Source organism: Telopea speciosissima, chromosome 2 (assembly GCF_018873765.1).
Source record: "Telopea speciosissima isolate NSW1024214 ecotype Mountain lineage chromosome 2, Tspe_v1, whole genome shotgun sequence".
In the NCBI taxonomy this organism is placed as follows: Eukaryota; Viridiplantae; Streptophyta; class Magnoliopsida; order Proteales; family Proteaceae; genus Telopea; species Telopea speciosissima.
The window spans coordinates 62,362,312-62,379,081 of NC_057917.1; the positions used below are offsets into that span (position 1 = coordinate 62,362,312).

Sequence of the window (16,770 nt, forward strand, 5' to 3'; positions counted from 1 at the left end):
CTTGTGTGTGGCTGTGGGTCGCACACGTTAGTAAGGGCAGGTGGAAATAAAGGAGTCGAATTGCTATACCTAGTGCGTTCGTTCCCCACTTGTTAACGTAGGCAGTGATGTGTATCAATATAAGCTCTTCCCATGCATGCATTTTCTGATTAAGATCATAATCATTATAAATAGGGAACCAAAGTGCGTGTAAGGTAAGGCCTCATGAATCATAACCACCACAAACACTTTAAGAGAATGGAGAAGAAAGAAGGAGCTCATCATGGTGCTCATGTTTTAGTTGTCCCCTACCCTCTCCAAGGCCACATTAACCCAGTCCTTCAGTTCTCCAAGAGATTACTAATCAAAGGGGGGATCAAAGTTACACTGGCCGTCACCACTTCTTTTTTCAAAAAGTCCATCCAAGCCCAAACTGGGCCTATAAGAATCGAGACATTCTCTGACGGCTATGACGATGGTTTTCAGAACGAAGACAGCTTAGAGGATTACTTCGAGAGCTTGAAGAAGGTGGGCTCAAAGACCTTAACACAACTCATCAAGAAACATCAAAGTTTGGGTGATCCTATAAGCTGTGTTGTATATGACCCTTTTCTCTCCTGGGCTCTGGATGTGGCCAAACACTTTAACTTAATTGCTGCTGCCTTCTTCACTCAATCCCTTGCTGTTAACAGCATCTACTACTATGTGCAAAGGGGTCTACTCACCGTGCCAATTGTCCCCGGCAACGTCATTTCCGTCGCCGGATTGCCACCGCTTACAATCTCCGATCTCCCATCTTTTGTTTCTAGATATGGATTGTACCCTGCGATACTCACCTTAGTTACAAGCCAATTTTCCAACATCGACAAGGCAGATTGTCTCCTTTTTAATTCATTTGACAAGCTGGAGCAAGAGGTATATAATTAGCTACCATTCTCTTTAATTTACTAGACCCGCAAGCAAGCAAGCAAGCAAGCAGAATGTCCAGCCGTGGTAAGAGCTGGAGCGTCCACCTCTGCTAAACGACACTAAAAACACGGGTAGGGTGGTCATTTCACAGTTGGGTCCCACCTGTGTCCCACATGTGAAATGACCACCCCCCCTATTTTTGGGGTGGTTTTTGAATGCTGGGCCTTCTGCTCCCGCCACAGCTGAATGGCTAAACGGCTGAACAGGAGCCAGGTCCGAATGAAGTTCATTTAGTCGAATCCAGATCATTTACCCATGTAGGGTGAGAACCAATCAAACAGAATCTCCACCCCACCTGATAGAAAGATCAGAGACGTACGGAGATTTTGTTAAGATGGTTCTCACTATGCAGGGTGGCACCCCATATGTAGAACCACTGAATAGTCCTTCTACCCAATAAAAAAAAAAAAAAGGAACTACGGAATAGTCCCACATTACCTGGGGATTTCTCATGGAATGAGCATATATGTTGTGGCTTCCTTACTTGATATGACACATTTTAAAACTGAATGAGCTTTGGCCCAAAACGGACAATATCCTGCCATCTGAGGGGCCATATACTACTTTGTTGCACTTCATTGATTTCAGAATCAAAAATAGGCTGAGGCAAATAATAGAATGCCATCTATGGGGTCGGATTTGTGGCACTTCATGTGTCTAGAGGATCTAGACTTTAATCCCAGTAAAATCGAGTTCGAACCCTTTACCCTGCATGGTGGGAGGGTGGCAATGAATTGGAATCTTCACCCACCTGACCTCTGACCCCTTATGTCAAATGGGGTGAATATTAATCCACTTCATTGATCCTCACCATGTGGTGTGGCATCCCACATGGATAGAGAGTCCGGACACAAATAAAACCATTTTGAAAAAGAAGATCCAGCTTGTAACCAAGCTCATTAGTTGGAATGGATAAAGTGGAGTTGTATTCTTAATTCTATATTTAAACTAACCTAATATTGTATGTACTGTTCTCAAACAGGAAATGAATTGGATGGCAAAGCAATGGTCAGTGAAGACGATCGGACCAACTTTGCCATCGATCTACCTCGACAAGCGAGTCGAAGGCGATGAAGATTATGGCTTCAATCTTTTCAAACCCAGTGCAGATGTGTGCATGAACTGGCTAAACATGAGGGAAACTGGATCTGTTGTCTATGTATCCTTTGGAAGCATTGCTGAACTTGGAGATGAACAAATGAATGAACTAGCATTGTGTCTGAAGGAGACCAATAATTATTTCTTGTGGGTAGTGAGAAAATCAGAGGAGAATAAGCTTCCAAGCAATTTTGTGGTAGAGACATTGGAGAAGGGTTTGGTGGTCACATGGTGCCCTCAGTTGGAGGTGTTGTCCCACAAGGCTGTGGGATGTTTTGTGACACATTGTGGGTTGAATTCAACTTTGGAATCGTTGAGTTTAGGTGTACCAATGGTGGGATTGCCACAATGGACTGATCAGACAACGAATGCAAAATATATTGAGGATGTGTGGGGAATGGGATTAAAAGTTAAGGTGAATGAGAAGGGGATTGCAATAAAGGAAGAGATAGAAGCATGTATAATGGAAGTTATGGAAGGAGAGAAAGGAAAAGGGATTAGAGAGAACGCTATCAACTGGAAAGAGCTTGCCAAAGAGGCAGTAGATGAAGGTGGAAGTTCAGACAAGAACATTGAAGACTTTGTTGCTCTAATATGTCATGCCGAGTCCGGTGAATCTTCACGTATGTAAGCATACATGAACGACTCACAATCGTTCAGATAGAATCCAATCTGTAAGAATATATCATTTGAACGGCTGTGAGTCATTCACGTACGTGAAGATTCCCCGCTCACTGTCATGCCCCCCTCAAGGTTCAAGGTGTGTGTAACATAATGTAATTGAGTAATTCATATCAAGTCATTTTTCTTTCTCAAATAAATGAAGAATTTCCTATTAATTAATTATAATGGATTCACGCAAGAGAGACAAAGAGGTATACCCAATGTTCTAGGGGGCTCGTAGGCTGTCGGGTGGGCAAAATGAGCGCCCCACCCCCTGAATGACAGAAATACCGCTCCCATGTGTTTGAGCGCAGCCTGCACTGCAGCGCAGAGAACATCGATCCTTAATTAATTATCATCCCCCTAGTATTTCTTTAGGCCCTGTAGAAAGTTCCTTTATTGCCTGGTCACTTGATTTTGTTTTTTGGGATATTAATTGGTATGTGAAAGTTCTTTTGGTACCCAAGACATCTAAACTAATTTGACATGTTATAGTTGGACTCGAATAGTGAATTCCATCATCAACTTCCATTCTTATTGATGAAGGTCCGAAATTCTTGATCAAAATCAGAAACTCAGATCCGGTGACTGAAGAGATTCTCTTCACATGATGAAAAATTGGTTATCTATGTAGGAAATTCACATAACAAAAGGTGCACTTCGTTTGGTTGCAAGAGAAATTAAATTTTCAAACCTAAAAAAAGAATTTTTTGTAATCATTATCTTATGTTACTATATCAATACTAGCTTTAAATCTGTGAAGAGAACTTTCACATACCAATTAATATTTTTATGTGAAATAAATTATATTAAATGGGCTGTCTGGTAGAGGTTGAAGGAGCAGAATGGAGGAGGAGAGTTGTAGGAAAAGGGTTGGAAGAGGTGGAAGAAGCAGAAGAGGGTAAAAGGGTCATGTTACATGGACCCGGGGTTAGTTTGGGTATTTAGATTATAATTGGGCGATGACATCAACACTTATTTGTTCGCATCTAACTGTAGGGGTACGTTTGTAAGAATCTTTCACAATACAGGAGAGATTTATAAAATAAATGAAATTTCTGGGGGGATAGCCATAATTGTTTGAAAGCATAGGGGTGATAAACATAAATTTTCCTAAAAATAAATATGCCATCAACAAATAACAAATTGGTTGGAACTTCAATGCCTCATAGCCCTTTGATTGATTTTAGGTTCTCTCCTTTGGTGAGTCTCTTTAATTTGGAAAATTATCCCCTCCATTTCTCTGCTCGGCCCAGTTCCCCCCAGTGCCTGTAATAAGGAGGGGAGGTAGACCCCACCAGGGTAGAGTGTTCAGGCAGGGGTAGGGTGGTCATTGTGCCTCCTTTATTACAGGCACTGGGAGGGGTGGGGGGAATTGGACCGAGCAGAGAACTAGAGGGGACAAAGATCCCTTTAACCCTCTATGTAGAGTTTCCTCCACAATAATAAAGAAAATAGGAATTAATGGATCTCCTTGACGAAAAATCCCAACTCCAAAGAAGCCTACAGGTCCACCGTTTAATAAAACAGAACTCTAATAGAACTCTCATTTATGTGAGGCTATATTAAAGCCCAATAGAGTAACTGAATTCAAATCTCCGGCCATGGGAAGTTTATTTCATTAGCAGGGTGGGTCCTTTTTGCGTGGGAATGTTTTAGTAATTGGTATCGGTGATTACCAATACTACTTAATTGATTGAATCGGTTCAGATGATTTTCCCCTTATTTTTTTTTAAATGATTTGATGATTTTACTCTTGGTTCGTACTGTTACAGTGATATGAAGATCAGTGAGAAATTGGTATAGGCTTCTGTTGATACTGATATGGATCAACCGATTTAATTGATCTGATACCGATACCGATTCTTAGAACCATGCGTAGGAGGCTGGGAACTTGGGATTCCAATTTATACAATATACCATAGTTATTTTTCTGAAATTGATCTCAATTAGATGACAAAAACCGCCCATTGATGTTGAACCATAAAAGCCCCCAGAAAGATTGGATGGTTCAATCTGGTTTGACCATTTTCTTGTTTGACAACGTAGTGAGGTCCAAGATTTTAAAACCCGGGACTTGGACGGGGAGTCTACTCCATATCGAAATCGGGTCATATGAATAGGGGATAGATTCGGCCAAAAAACTTGGAAAATGGAATCGTGAATAAGAGCCAAGCATTTCATGTGTACGTCTCTTGTTTTTTTCCCTTGGAGACAAACAAGCTGGACCCAAGCCTCCGTGCCCTGTCTCTGTCTACCTAGCTAGCGAGCTCGCCCTTTGCCCCAGTCCCCCTAACAAGGGGGTGCAATGCCCCCCTGCCCAAAAACTCTGTCGGTGGGGTACACCCCCATATTAGAGGGACTGGAGAACTGGACCGGGCAAGGAATGGAGGAGATTATTTTCCTTGCCAACGCATGCAGTGATGTCTATCAACATAAGCTCTTCCCATATTCTGGTTTTAAGGTCACAACCAAGGTTTAAAATCCAGGTATCCCACTCGGGATCGGTCATGGCCGAAATATTTTTGGATCGGTCAAAAAACAGCCCAAAATCGTTTTTTATGGATCGGATCATGTATCGGCCAGAGTTGGTGGGTGCTGTGATTTTGGGATCGGATTGGCCGATATTATCTGGATCGGATGGATCAAAATCGGTTGGTATCGGTCAGTATCGATCAAGATAATATAAAAAACTTAAAAAAAAAAAAAAAAAAACTTAAAAACTTTGAGAATATAAAAAAAAAATTCAATTAAATCGGTCAAAGATCGGATCGGATCACCGATCCAACCAAGTTGGACGATCCAGTCAAACTTTGTTGTATGAGTCAAATCTCGGGATCGACCTCGACCGATACCGATCTGATCCGACTAATATCGGCCAATCCGATCCGATACCTCAAACCATGGTCACAACTATAACTAAAGCAAAGGTAAAGGCCTCATGAATCATAACCACAAAACACTAAAAGAATGGAGAAGGAAGAAGGAGCTCATCATGCTCATGTTTTAGTTGTCCCCTACCCTAGCCAAGGCCACATCAACCCACTCCTTCAGTTCTCCAAGAGATTGCATGCTAAAGGGCTCAGAGTTACACTGGCCATCACCAGGTTTCTTTTCAGTACATCCAAGCAGACCCAAACTGGGCCAATAAGAATAGAGATATTCTCTGACGGCTATGACGATGGTTTGCAGAAAGAAGACAACTTAGAGGATTACTTCGAGAGCTTGAAGAAGGTGGGTTCAAAGACCTTAACACAACTCATCAAGAAACAAGAAAGCTTGGGTGATCCTATAAGTTGTGTTGTCTATGACCCTTTTCTCCCCTGGGCTTTGGATGTGGCCAAACACCTTAACTTAATTGCTGATGCCTAGCTTCTTCACTCAATCTTTTGCTGTTTGCAGCATTTACTATTATCTGAAAAGGGGTCTACTCACAGTGCCAGTGGTTGCCCGCGCCGTCATTTCTGTCGCCGGATTACCACCACTTACAATCTCCGATCTGCCGTCTCTTGTTTCTATATATGGATCGTACCCTGCGGTGCTTACCTTAGTTACAAGCCAATTTTCCAACATCGACAAGGCAGATTGCCTCCTTTTTAACTCATTTGACAAGCTGGAGCAAGAGGTAATTAGCATTCTGCAGAATTGAATGAAGTTCATTTAGTCGAGTCCTGATCCTTTAACCATCTGGGGTGAGAACCAACCAAACAGAATCTCCACCCCATTTGATATAAGTGTCAGAGAGAGATGCTGTTTGGATGGTTCAATTCTCACCATGTGAGATGGCACCCCATGTGATGTAGAATCACGGAATAGTCTCACATTGCATGAGCATGTGCATATATATTGTGCCTGGTTTCCTTATTTGGTATGATATGTTTTAAAATCGTGCGGACCTCAGCCCATAATCGACGATATCATCCCATCTGTCCACATGGGAGAGGGTACCAATGAAGTGAAATCTTCACTCGCCTGACCTCCTCTGACCCCTTATGTCAAATGGGGAGGAGATTCCACTTCATTGACCCTCACCTAGTAATCTATTTAACCTACCATTCATCTTCTATTTTTTACTATTTTTGTCATTAATACGGTATCGATATCGATGACTAGCAAAACCGGTATGTATCGCTCGATACGAGCGATACGATACTGATACTTAGAAACATGATCTGTTCGAAGAAGAACGATATGATGAGGATGAAATGTTGAATAAAAAATTAATTAAGGGGCATTGTTCTCCGTGCCGCAACACAGGCTACTACCAAGCACATGGTGATGGACGCAATGACCACCCTGCCCCCCTGAGTGGCAGGCCCATGTGCCTGGGCGCAGCGTAGAACATTCTCCCATTAATTAAATAGAAAATTTGAAGAAAAAACAAACAAAATAAAAACCGAAGAGTAAAAAATGGGAGAGAGAGGACGTGGGTGGGTGCTTTTATTTTTTATTATTTTAGTAATAAAAATAGTGAAAAGTAGAAGATGAATGATAGTTTCAATAGATGGGCAATATGGCTATTTAAAAACATGAAGGTAGAAAGAGATGTAAAAGTTTAAAAGCAAGGTAGTATCAGAAAATAAGTTTAAGGTAGGATAGTTTTAATAATTATAGGCTAAGTATAGGGTAGTGATAGTAATTGCCACTTTAACCTAGTATTATATGTTCTCCAACAGGAAATGAATTGGATGGCAAAGCTATGGCCAGTGAAAACGGTCGGACCAACAGTGCCATCGATCTACCCCGACAAGCGTGTCAGAGGCGATGAAGATTATGGCCTCAATCTTTTCAATCCGGATGCCGATGTCTACATAAACTGGCTAAACATGAGGGAAACTAGATCTGTTGTCTATGTATCCTTTGGAAGTATGGCTGAACTTGGAGATGAGCAAATAAAACAATTAGCATCATGTCTGAAGGAGAGCAATAATCATTTCTTGTGGGTAGTGAGGAAATCAGAGAAGAAAAAGCTTCCGAGCAATTTTGTGGAAGAGACATTGGAGAAGGGATTGGTGGTCTCATGGTGTCCTCAGTTGGAGGTGTAGTCCCACAAGGCAGTGGGGTGTTTTGTGACACATTGTGGGTGGAATTCCACATTGGAATCGTTGAGTTTAGGGGTACCAATGGTGGGATTGCCACAATGGACTGATCAGCCAACTAATGTAAAATATATTGAGGATGTTTGGAGAATGGGATTGAGAGCTTAGGTGGATGAAAAAGGGGTTGCAGTAAAGGAAGAGACAGAAGCTTGTATAAGGGAAGTTATGCAAGGAGAGAAAGGAAAAGAGATTAGAAAAAATGTTGTCAAATGGAAAGAGCTTGCTAAAGAGGAGGTAGATGAAGGTGGAAGTTCAGACAAGAACATCCAAGAATTTGTTGCTCTACTATCTCATGCCCCCTCAAGGCTCAAGGTGTGTGTAACATTATGTAATTGAATAATTCATATCAAGTCATTTTTCTTTCTCAAATAAATGAAATTTTTTCTATTAATTAATTATAATGGATTAACGCGAGAGAGTTAATTAATTAATTAATTATCATCCCCCAAGCATTTCTTTAGCCCCTGTAATCACTTGATTTTGTTTTTAGGGTTGATGTTCTTTGTGCCGCACTGTAGGCTATGCCCAATTACATGGTAGTGGAATTCCCCCATTCAGGGGAGCAGGGCAGTCATTTCGCCCACCCCCATCTATTTGAGTGCAGCTTGCACCCTTGGAAAGAGAACCTTTTCCCTTGTTTTTAGTATTAATTGGTATGTGAAAGTTCTTTTGTTTGCTAAAACATTCACACTAATTTGATTGGTTATAATTGGACTCGAATGGTGAGTTCCATCATCAACTTCCATTCCTATTGATGAAGGTCCCAAATTCTCGATCAAAATAAGAAACTCAGATCCGATGACTGAAGAGATTCTCTTCACGTGATGGAAAATTGTTAATCTATGTAAAGAATCCACAGAACAAAAGGTGCATTTAGGCTTCGCTTAGTTGCAAGAGAAATTAAAGGGAAGGAATATTAAATTTTCAAACCTAAAATATAAACTTTTGTAATCAGTACCCCATGTTACTATATCAGTACACTCCAAATCATTCAATATATGATTATTAAAGTTCACTTTTACTTTGCATCCAAATCCCTTTGGGTTAACAAGTAAAATAAAAATTACATGTAAAATGTATCGTTACTTGATATAAAATTTAAGGGGGGAGCGTGTGCGGCAACCAATGAGAGTACGCATATTGGCATCTCGGGGGAGAGATTTTCGCCTTTCATGGGGGATGGGGCGATCATTTTGCCCTTACTGTGTCTGGGCGTGGCCCTTAAAGGTGGAGGAGTTGGAGGTGGTGCTGGAGGTGGGGCTTCACGATAGTGATGATGTTAATGGTGGGTGGCGGTGGCGGTGGTGGTGGTAGTAGTATTGGGTATCTACATTGTAAAAGAAGATGATGATTTGGGGAAGATGAGGGCATTTTGATCTTTTCAAATTTTAACAAATAGGTCAAGGCAATTAGGTCTTTTCAAAATTTAGAAAAGATAGAAGAAAGGTAAGTTCGATTATTTTTTAGCATCTAACGCTTGATGTGGACTTAAATGGTTTTAAGGGGATAAAGTAGAGATGGTACGTGAAATTTGCAAGGGGTACGCATGGACTTGTCAAAACCCTAAGGGTTGTATGAAAAATATTGGATGCATTATAGGGGTACATGTATGTTACCCTTGATTTAATTAGATATTGAATTTTGACATGTGACTAATATGAACAATGTCTTTTCTATCCAAAAGAGTTGAAATGGACATATCAATTGTGGACATGGAAAAATAGATGCTATGCGACATTTGAAAATCTGACATGACACTTGTGATGATAACAATTCGCCTTTGCTATTACCATAAGGTAGTTAGGGTTAAGGTTTTAAAACTAAGAATCGACATGAAGAATTGACCAAAAACCTAGAAAATGGAATCGTGAATAAGAAACAATAATTTTATCTTTGTTTTTTTTTTTTTTTTTTAAAAATTCAAAATTGTTGTACGTCCAACTACCAAGGTAATTTTATTGATTTTTTTATCTTATCGCCGCTATATATAGTAAATTTATATTGTAATTCCATTTTTAAATTTAAATGACGTTGTTATCATAATCCAATTTGTTAATTAATGCCTTATCTTTGCCTCATTTTCAAAATCTGTCTTTTGGGATGGGAGGATTCATTCCAATTTCCGGTGCTCTTGGCACAACTTGGCCATGCCCATCTCAGCTTTACTTGTTTTTTTTTCTGTTTGAGACACCCAAGGTAGACCCATATGTCTCTCCCTGCCCCCTTTGCTAACGTAGGCTGTGATGTCCATCAATATAAACTTCCTTCCCAACCTTAGTAAGTAAATCATAATTAAGAAACAAATTAAGTCTAGAATGGAGAAGGGAGAGGGAGTTCATCATCTTTCTCATGTTTTAGTTGTCCCCTACCGTAGCCAAGGCCACATCAACCCACTCCTTCACTTCTCCAAGAGATTACTCTCCAAAGGGGGGATCAGAGTTACACTGGCCATCACAAGGTCTCTTTTCAATAACTCCATGCACACCCAAACAGGGCCTATAAGAATCGAGACATTCTCTGATGGCTATGACAAAGGTTTTGATCATAAAGAAGACAGCTTTGAGGATTACTTTGAGAGCTTCAAGAAGGTGGGCTCACAGACCTTACTAGAACTCATCAAGGAACAAGAAAGCTTGGGTGATCCAATAAGCTGTGTTGTGTATGATTCTTTTCTCCCCTGGGTTCTTGATGTGGCCAAACACCTTAACTTAATTGGTGCTGTCTTCTTCACTCAATCTTGTTCTGTTTCCATCATTTATTACTATGTGCAAAAGGGTCTACTCACAGTACCAGTGGCCGCTGGCGGCGCCGGCACAGTCATTTCTATCCCTGGATTGTTACAGCTTGCAATCACCGATCTGCCCTCTTTTGTTTCTGCATATGGATTGTACCCAGAGGTGCTGATTACCTTACATATAAATCAATTTTCCAACATTGACAAGGCAGATTGGCTCCTTTTTAACTCATTTTACAAACTGGAGCAGGAGGTAAATAATTAATTAACCATTGTGTGAGTTGTATTGTTAATTAATCCTGTATTTAAACTTAATCTAGTGTTATATATGCTCTGCAACAGGTAGTGAATTGGATGGCTAAGCTATGGCCAGTGACGATGATCGGACCAACCATCGAACTTGACAAGCGAATCGAAGGCGAAGAAGATTATGGGCTTAATCTCTTTAATCCGAGTGTAGATGCCTGTATGAAGTGGCTAAACATGAGGGGAATTGGATCTGTTGTCTATGTATCTTTTGGAAGTGTTGCTGATTTAGGAGATGAGCAAATGAAAGAACTAGCTTGGTGCCTGAAGGAGAGCAATAATCATTTCTTGTGGGTAGTGAGGAAAACAGAGGAGAAGAAGCTTCCAAGCAATTTTATGGAAGAGACATGGGAGAAGGGATTGGTGGTCACTTGGTGTCCCCAGTTGGAGGTGTTGTCACACAAGGCTGTGGGATGTTTTGTGACACATTGTGGGTGGAATTCAACTTTGGAGTCATTGAGTTTAGGTGTACCAATGGTGGGATTGCCACAATGGACTGATCAGCCAACTAATGCAAAATGTATTGAGGATGTGTGGGGAATTGGATTGAGAGCTAAGGTGGATGAAAAGGGTGTTGTAGTAAGGGAAGAGATAGAAGCATGTATAAGGGAAGTTATGGAAGGAGAGAAAGGAAAAGAGATTAGAGAGAATGGTATCAAATGGAAAGAGCTTGCCAAAGAGGCAGTAGCTGAAGGTGGAAGTTCAGACAGAAACATTGAAGACTTTGTTGCTAGTTTGGCATGTCCCCTCAATGTGTGATGTAATTGATTAATTTGGATTATGGGAAAAGGTTGGGAGTTGGGCACGTGACTCATCCTCTCTCTTCCCTCTTTGAAAAAGATTCCCTCGCCCTTCTGTATTCAGTCCTGTGATTGGTGCATGCTGCTAGCTTGCCAAAACTTGGCGGCATACCTAATCTTCTCCCTTTGGATTAAGTCATTGTTTCTTTCTCAAGTAAATCAAATTGTCACTTAAGTATTTCTTTAACCCCTAAAGTTTCTTTGAGGTCTGGTCACCTATTTTGCTATGTGGCATGGTTGGGGCCTAAATTTTGTGGACTGAAAGATCCCTAGGTACTCTACTCACATGTTAAGTTTCAGTTCAAAAATAGACGGTTTTAATTAGATGGGATTTTGTCATTGACGTCGTCAAGAGGCTAAGGAAGCCTCCTAACTCTTTAAATAGACACCACCCTCATGTTCTTAGGAGGTCTTGACAATTAGTTGAAGTGTCATTGAGTGAGATGTCAATCCTAGCTCTGCTTTTTAATTCATTTATTGTATTGCATTTTATTTTGTTTTGATTTTTTTGTTATTTTTGTATTAGTGTTTTGTTTTATTTTAATTTAATCAAGTAATAGAAATATTGGTTTAATCGGGTGAACTGAGGTGCGTAACTCTTTCCCCAGACCATAACATGACCTAAACCCTAATTTTGGTTTAACTTCGTCTCTACTAAAACTATCGTGGGGTCAATTTTATTTTTGTGGATCCTAGATCCTAATGTAGGTGGCAATTTCTACAAAGAGGAGAGGATGTGTTTCCTCTCATTTTGAGAACCCAATCTCTCTCTCTCTCCACCCCCTTGAAGAATCACTATTTTCATAACACCTTTAGTTGTTAGAGGCCACTAGGAAAGACATGTGGGCCGGGTGAACCAATCATCCAAATGGAATATGGTTCAATTTCATATTTGATAACCTACACTAGGCTAGACATTGCTCTAGCATTTGGAAAATTAGGCCAACATACACATACTTCAAACATGGTACATTAGCATGTATTAATTTTTTTTTTGGGTAGAGCATGTATTAATTAGAAGGGCATTATGAACTGTGGTTTGTTGAGATATTTGAAGGGAATTATGAACTATGGTTTGCATTCTAATAGTAACTTGGTTTGCTGTGCTTGAAGGATATTGTGATGCTAATTGAATTTTTTATAGAAAGAAATTATTGGTTACTAGTAGGTTATATGTTCACATTAGGTGGCGTTGGGCGATTTCTTGGAAACCAATTAAACAATCTTGTGATACAAGTTCCACCATAGAGTAAGAAAGTTGATACCAAAATTGAATGGCTAAGGAATTTGATCGTGGATATTCCGTTATGGCTAAGTTAGTGTGATTCCTATATTACTTCATTGTGATAGTCAAACTGCTATTGTTGAGGCAAAGAACAAGGTATACATCAGGAAAAAAAAAAGAAAAAGGAATATAACCTTGTGAGGCAATAATGCAATATATAAGTGAAAGAGCTAGCGATAGCTATTGATTGTGTAAAGTCATAAACAAGTCTAATGGATATCTTCACAAAGCCTCAAAAAAAAAAAAAAAAGAAAAAAAAAAGAAGAAGAAGGAATATAACATTGTGAGGCAATATATAAGTGAAAGAGTTGTAAAATCATAAACAAATTTAATAGATATCTTCACAAAGCCTCAAACTATTAAGATTATTTATGAAGCATCTAAAAAAATGAATTTAAGACCCACGGCATAAGTTATGTGATAGACACCCAACCTATGTGATAGGAGATCATTGAATTTATGTTCAAACAGTAAAAATAAAGTCACTGGATGACTTGATTAGTACTACTATTTTCTCATTTAAAATTTTTTTTTTAAAGAAAAAATAGCTATGTGCACATAGCACACATGCAAAGTAAAATTTCCATCCATGATATGTTTCTCAAATTGACCTTAAAGGATAACTCCATGACCATCTCAACTAAAAGTTTAGGAGAGGGATCCTCACACAGCCATTGTGGGGAGATCTCCCATACGAGACCAATGCAACGGGGAAATGAACATGTGGGCCGGTTCACATGGTTAGGGGACGAGAGAGAAAATAATAAATACCCCTATGATAGACCGTAAGATACATTCACTGCCTGGTGGCACCCCCTACACCCTCTCATAGGATACCGTGAAATGACTCCTTTGTCCCCTAGGTAGATACTCAGGCGTGCTTCCCCATTGACCCAAACACTAGTATAAAGACCATGCGACCAAGTAGCGATCTCCTGCCCATTTTTCAGACAATAATAAGTCATGCAGAAACAATCTTGGAAAGGTTACATACTTACATAGACATTGTAACCACTTGTATAAGACAGAAAATCTCACTTATTTACAAATCAGTCATCACTCATTTATCTTATATATGAGAAAAATCGTCATGATGAGAGCGATTAGGTATAACCAACCATGGTTACATCACGTAAAACCCTAAACTAATCCCAACAATACAAACAAGGGATAAACCTCCATATAGTTCCTAAATCATTTTTCTTATTGTGGGAACAATATTAGTTTCCATATAATTCCTAGCTGATAAGAAAATGATTAATTTTATTTTTTTTGGTTGCTTGCGGATGATTCTGATCAAGAACAAAAACAATTAAAAGTGCACCGGCCAAAGAGTGATAAAGATTTCCTCATAATTAAATAAAGCACATGCGCACAAGAATTATCATTGAGGAAAATTGACTTTGAAGTACAAAAGATATTTTTAAAATCATGTGTTTATATTTTTCTTCGATCAAACTCATGACATGGTTGATTCATTGAATGAAAACTCCCACTTGCAAGGCTAAGAATCGATCAACCAATTATGTGTTTTTTAATGTTACACCACAACCTAGTGGAACTTTAACTATAGCTACAGGAGAGATTTTTTTTTTTTCTTAAAGGTGCATTAAATGAAAACACCTAGTTAAGTATGTTGTGCCACGGAATTTAATCCTACATCGGTTGTTTTTAAGCCATAGAATGTCCATATAAGTGGCAGTCGACCTGTTAAGAAAATAACGCCCAAAAATGACGATTTGGAGAAGAAATACAAAAAAACAGAGAAGAACAAAAACACACAAACACACAGGATTTACGTGGTTCACCCCCAAGATGGGAAGCTAAATCCACGACCGAGCAACTGAATGAATTTTACTATGCCTCTGGCGGTGACGTATGCCCTTTTTCGGCCACTTCAAAGTATAGAGTCTGAAAATCCCAGCCCAAGTCCACCCTGCGAGCTGAAAAGCTTAGCCCAGGTCCTATTCAAGCTCAGATTGGCCGGGCTTTTTTGACACCCCTATACATTAGTAACCTTCCTAACAGCGGCAACTGCCCTCTTAGGGCATCTTCCTCCTCCATCCCCTTCCTCTCTTCCTCTCCACATCCAACTTCCCTTCCTCTCTACCTCTCCTTCTTTCATCTTCAGAGGCTTTCTCCTTTGGCGAACTGTGCATCTCCATTTCACAGTTGGGGCTTATCAATCTCTATTTTTCAGGTTTAGACTTCAATTTTAAGATTTAGGGGAGGAAGGAGCTGACGGCTTGAACTTTCATAAAATGGCCCTTTTTGATGTGAAGTTTTAGAGCTCAGTGGTTCAGATGGTTTGTGATATTTGGGAAACTCACAAATAATTGTGACATTAGTACAAAATCATAGATAATATAATGACTTGGGGCTGCTAGTTGCTTGGTTTCGAACCGTGGAATGACAGATATATACAATACACACACACACACACACACCCGATGTGAGATTAAATCCACACAAAAAAAACCATGCCACCAATAGAGACCTTTTCTGCCACATAATCCAAATCAGCAAGGCCCTTCACCCTCCTTTATCCAACATATGACTGCTGCCCCTCCTGAGGAAAGGGCATGGACTTTCACTTATGTGAGGCTTAAAGCCCATTAGAGTAACAAAATCCAAATTTCGATGGGATTCTTATCTGTTTTTATTTGTGGGCAAGAGAACATTAAGTGATCGTGTGGCTCCTACGTTAGTATGGAGGTCAATGAGAGCATCTGCACAAGTATCACGGGATGGGATTTCCATCTTTCTATGAGTGTGGGGCGGTCATTTCACGCCCACCTGCGTCTAGGCATAGGGGCGTCTAGGCACAGGGGCTGCACGACTAGCGTTCTTTTCCCCTTTATTTTATTAGCCCTCCACTTAGGCCCTGGGGTGGTCCTCTTTGTGTGGGAGGCTAGCACTCCAATCCATACACAAATAAAATTAGCCCCTATTACTCAGGTTTGGTCTTTTTGTCTAAGACTTCCATGGTTTTAGTTTACGGTATTGGATTGAGTATCGGTCACCTACAAAATCGATACAATACCAATATGATATCAACATGGATTGGCTGTATCCAACAAATTATCCCCTGAATTCCCTTAAAATACAGGATTTTTTACTTTTTTTAACCCTTATCCATATTGTGTCACTGATACGGTATCGGGATCGATGATTAGTAAAACCGTTACGTATCAACCAATACAGCCCATACAATACCGATACCTCAAACCATGGAGACTTCTAACTTGAACCCAAATACCGTTGGGAGAGTTGGGAGAATAGTACCACAACGATTACCCCTGAGATCTTGTCCCCTCATATATACCTGTGAATCCCTTCACTTAATAGTTCAAGATTTTGGATTGAATATTTACAAATACATTTTGGTTTATGAGACAAATTATAATGGGTCAAACTGATTTTTCTTGGTTGACAAGCCATTAGATTCAAAGTTTTAAAACTTGGGGTTGACCTTTATGTCTCAAGCCCATCGCATCAAGCTCCTCTTTAGGGAGTTCAACGCCCAAGGAATGCCCAGGGACATCCAACGACTGGGCTGTGCCGCACACATCTTGTTTGTTAACTGGTATCCGTCTCTCTCGTGGGCCTAGCTAGCGAGCTCCGGATCCGACTCCTCTCCAAGGAGTTCAGCGCCAAGGAGTACCCAAGGGGCATCAAAGGGTTGGACTGTGCCGCACACAACTCGGTGCACACCTAGGGATGTGTGCGGCACAGCCCATTCGCTGGATGCTCCCTGGGCGTGCTGGACTCCCTGGAGAGGAGCCCAAGCTCCTCCTTTGCCAACGTAGGCAGTGACGTCTATCAGTATAGGGACTT

General features: G+C 40.3%; 2 protein-coding genes across 2 annotated transcripts; both read left to right on the plus strand.

The window, feature by feature from the left end:
- Positions 1-237: 237 nt before the first annotated feature.
- LOC122650965 (UDP-glycosyltransferase 74F2-like) lies at positions 238-2,821 on the plus strand. Its single transcript, XM_043844320.1, has 3 exons — positions 238-894; positions 1,931-2,652; positions 2,800-2,821. Exons 1-3 carry the CDS (start codon positions 238-240, stop codon positions 2,819-2,821), a joined length of 1,401 nt encoding a protein of 466 aa, XP_043700255.1.
- A 3,058-nt stretch (positions 2,822-5,879) lies between these two features.
- Positions 5,880-11,620, plus strand: LOC122649535 (UDP-glycosyltransferase 74E2-like). The gene is made up of 2 exons (XM_043842721.1): positions 5,880-6,334; positions 10,885-11,620. The coding sequence occupies exons 1-2, from the start codon at positions 6,074-6,076 to the stop codon at positions 11,605-11,607; spliced, it is 984 nt and encodes a 327-aa protein (XP_043698656.1). The 5' UTR covers positions 5,880-6,073; the 3' UTR covers positions 11,608-11,620.
- Positions 11,621-16,770: the final 5,150 nt, after the last annotated feature.

Excerpts from the sequence above, each read along its gene's own strand:
- LOC122650965 (XM_043844320.1), top strand. The coding sequence starts at position 238 with ATGGAGAAGAAAGAAGGAGCTCATCATGGTGCTCATGTTTTAGTTGTC. Across the intron at positions 895-1,930 it reads TTGACAAGCTGGAGCAAGAG|GAAATGAATTGGATGGCAAA; the intron begins GTATATAATTAG and ends GTTCTCAAACAG. Across the intron at positions 2,653-2,799 it reads GCTCTAATATGTCATGCCGA|GTTCAAGGTGTGTGTAACAT; the intron begins GTCCGGTGAATC and ends GCCCCCCTCAAG.
- LOC122649535 (XM_043842721.1), top strand. The coding sequence starts at position 6,074 with ATGCCTAGCTTCTTCACTCAATCTTTTGCTGTTTGCAGCATTTACTAT. Across the intron at positions 6,335-10,884 it reads TTGACAAGCTGGAGCAAGAG|GTAGTGAATTGGATGGCTAA; the intron begins GTAATTAGCATT and ends GCTCTGCAACAG.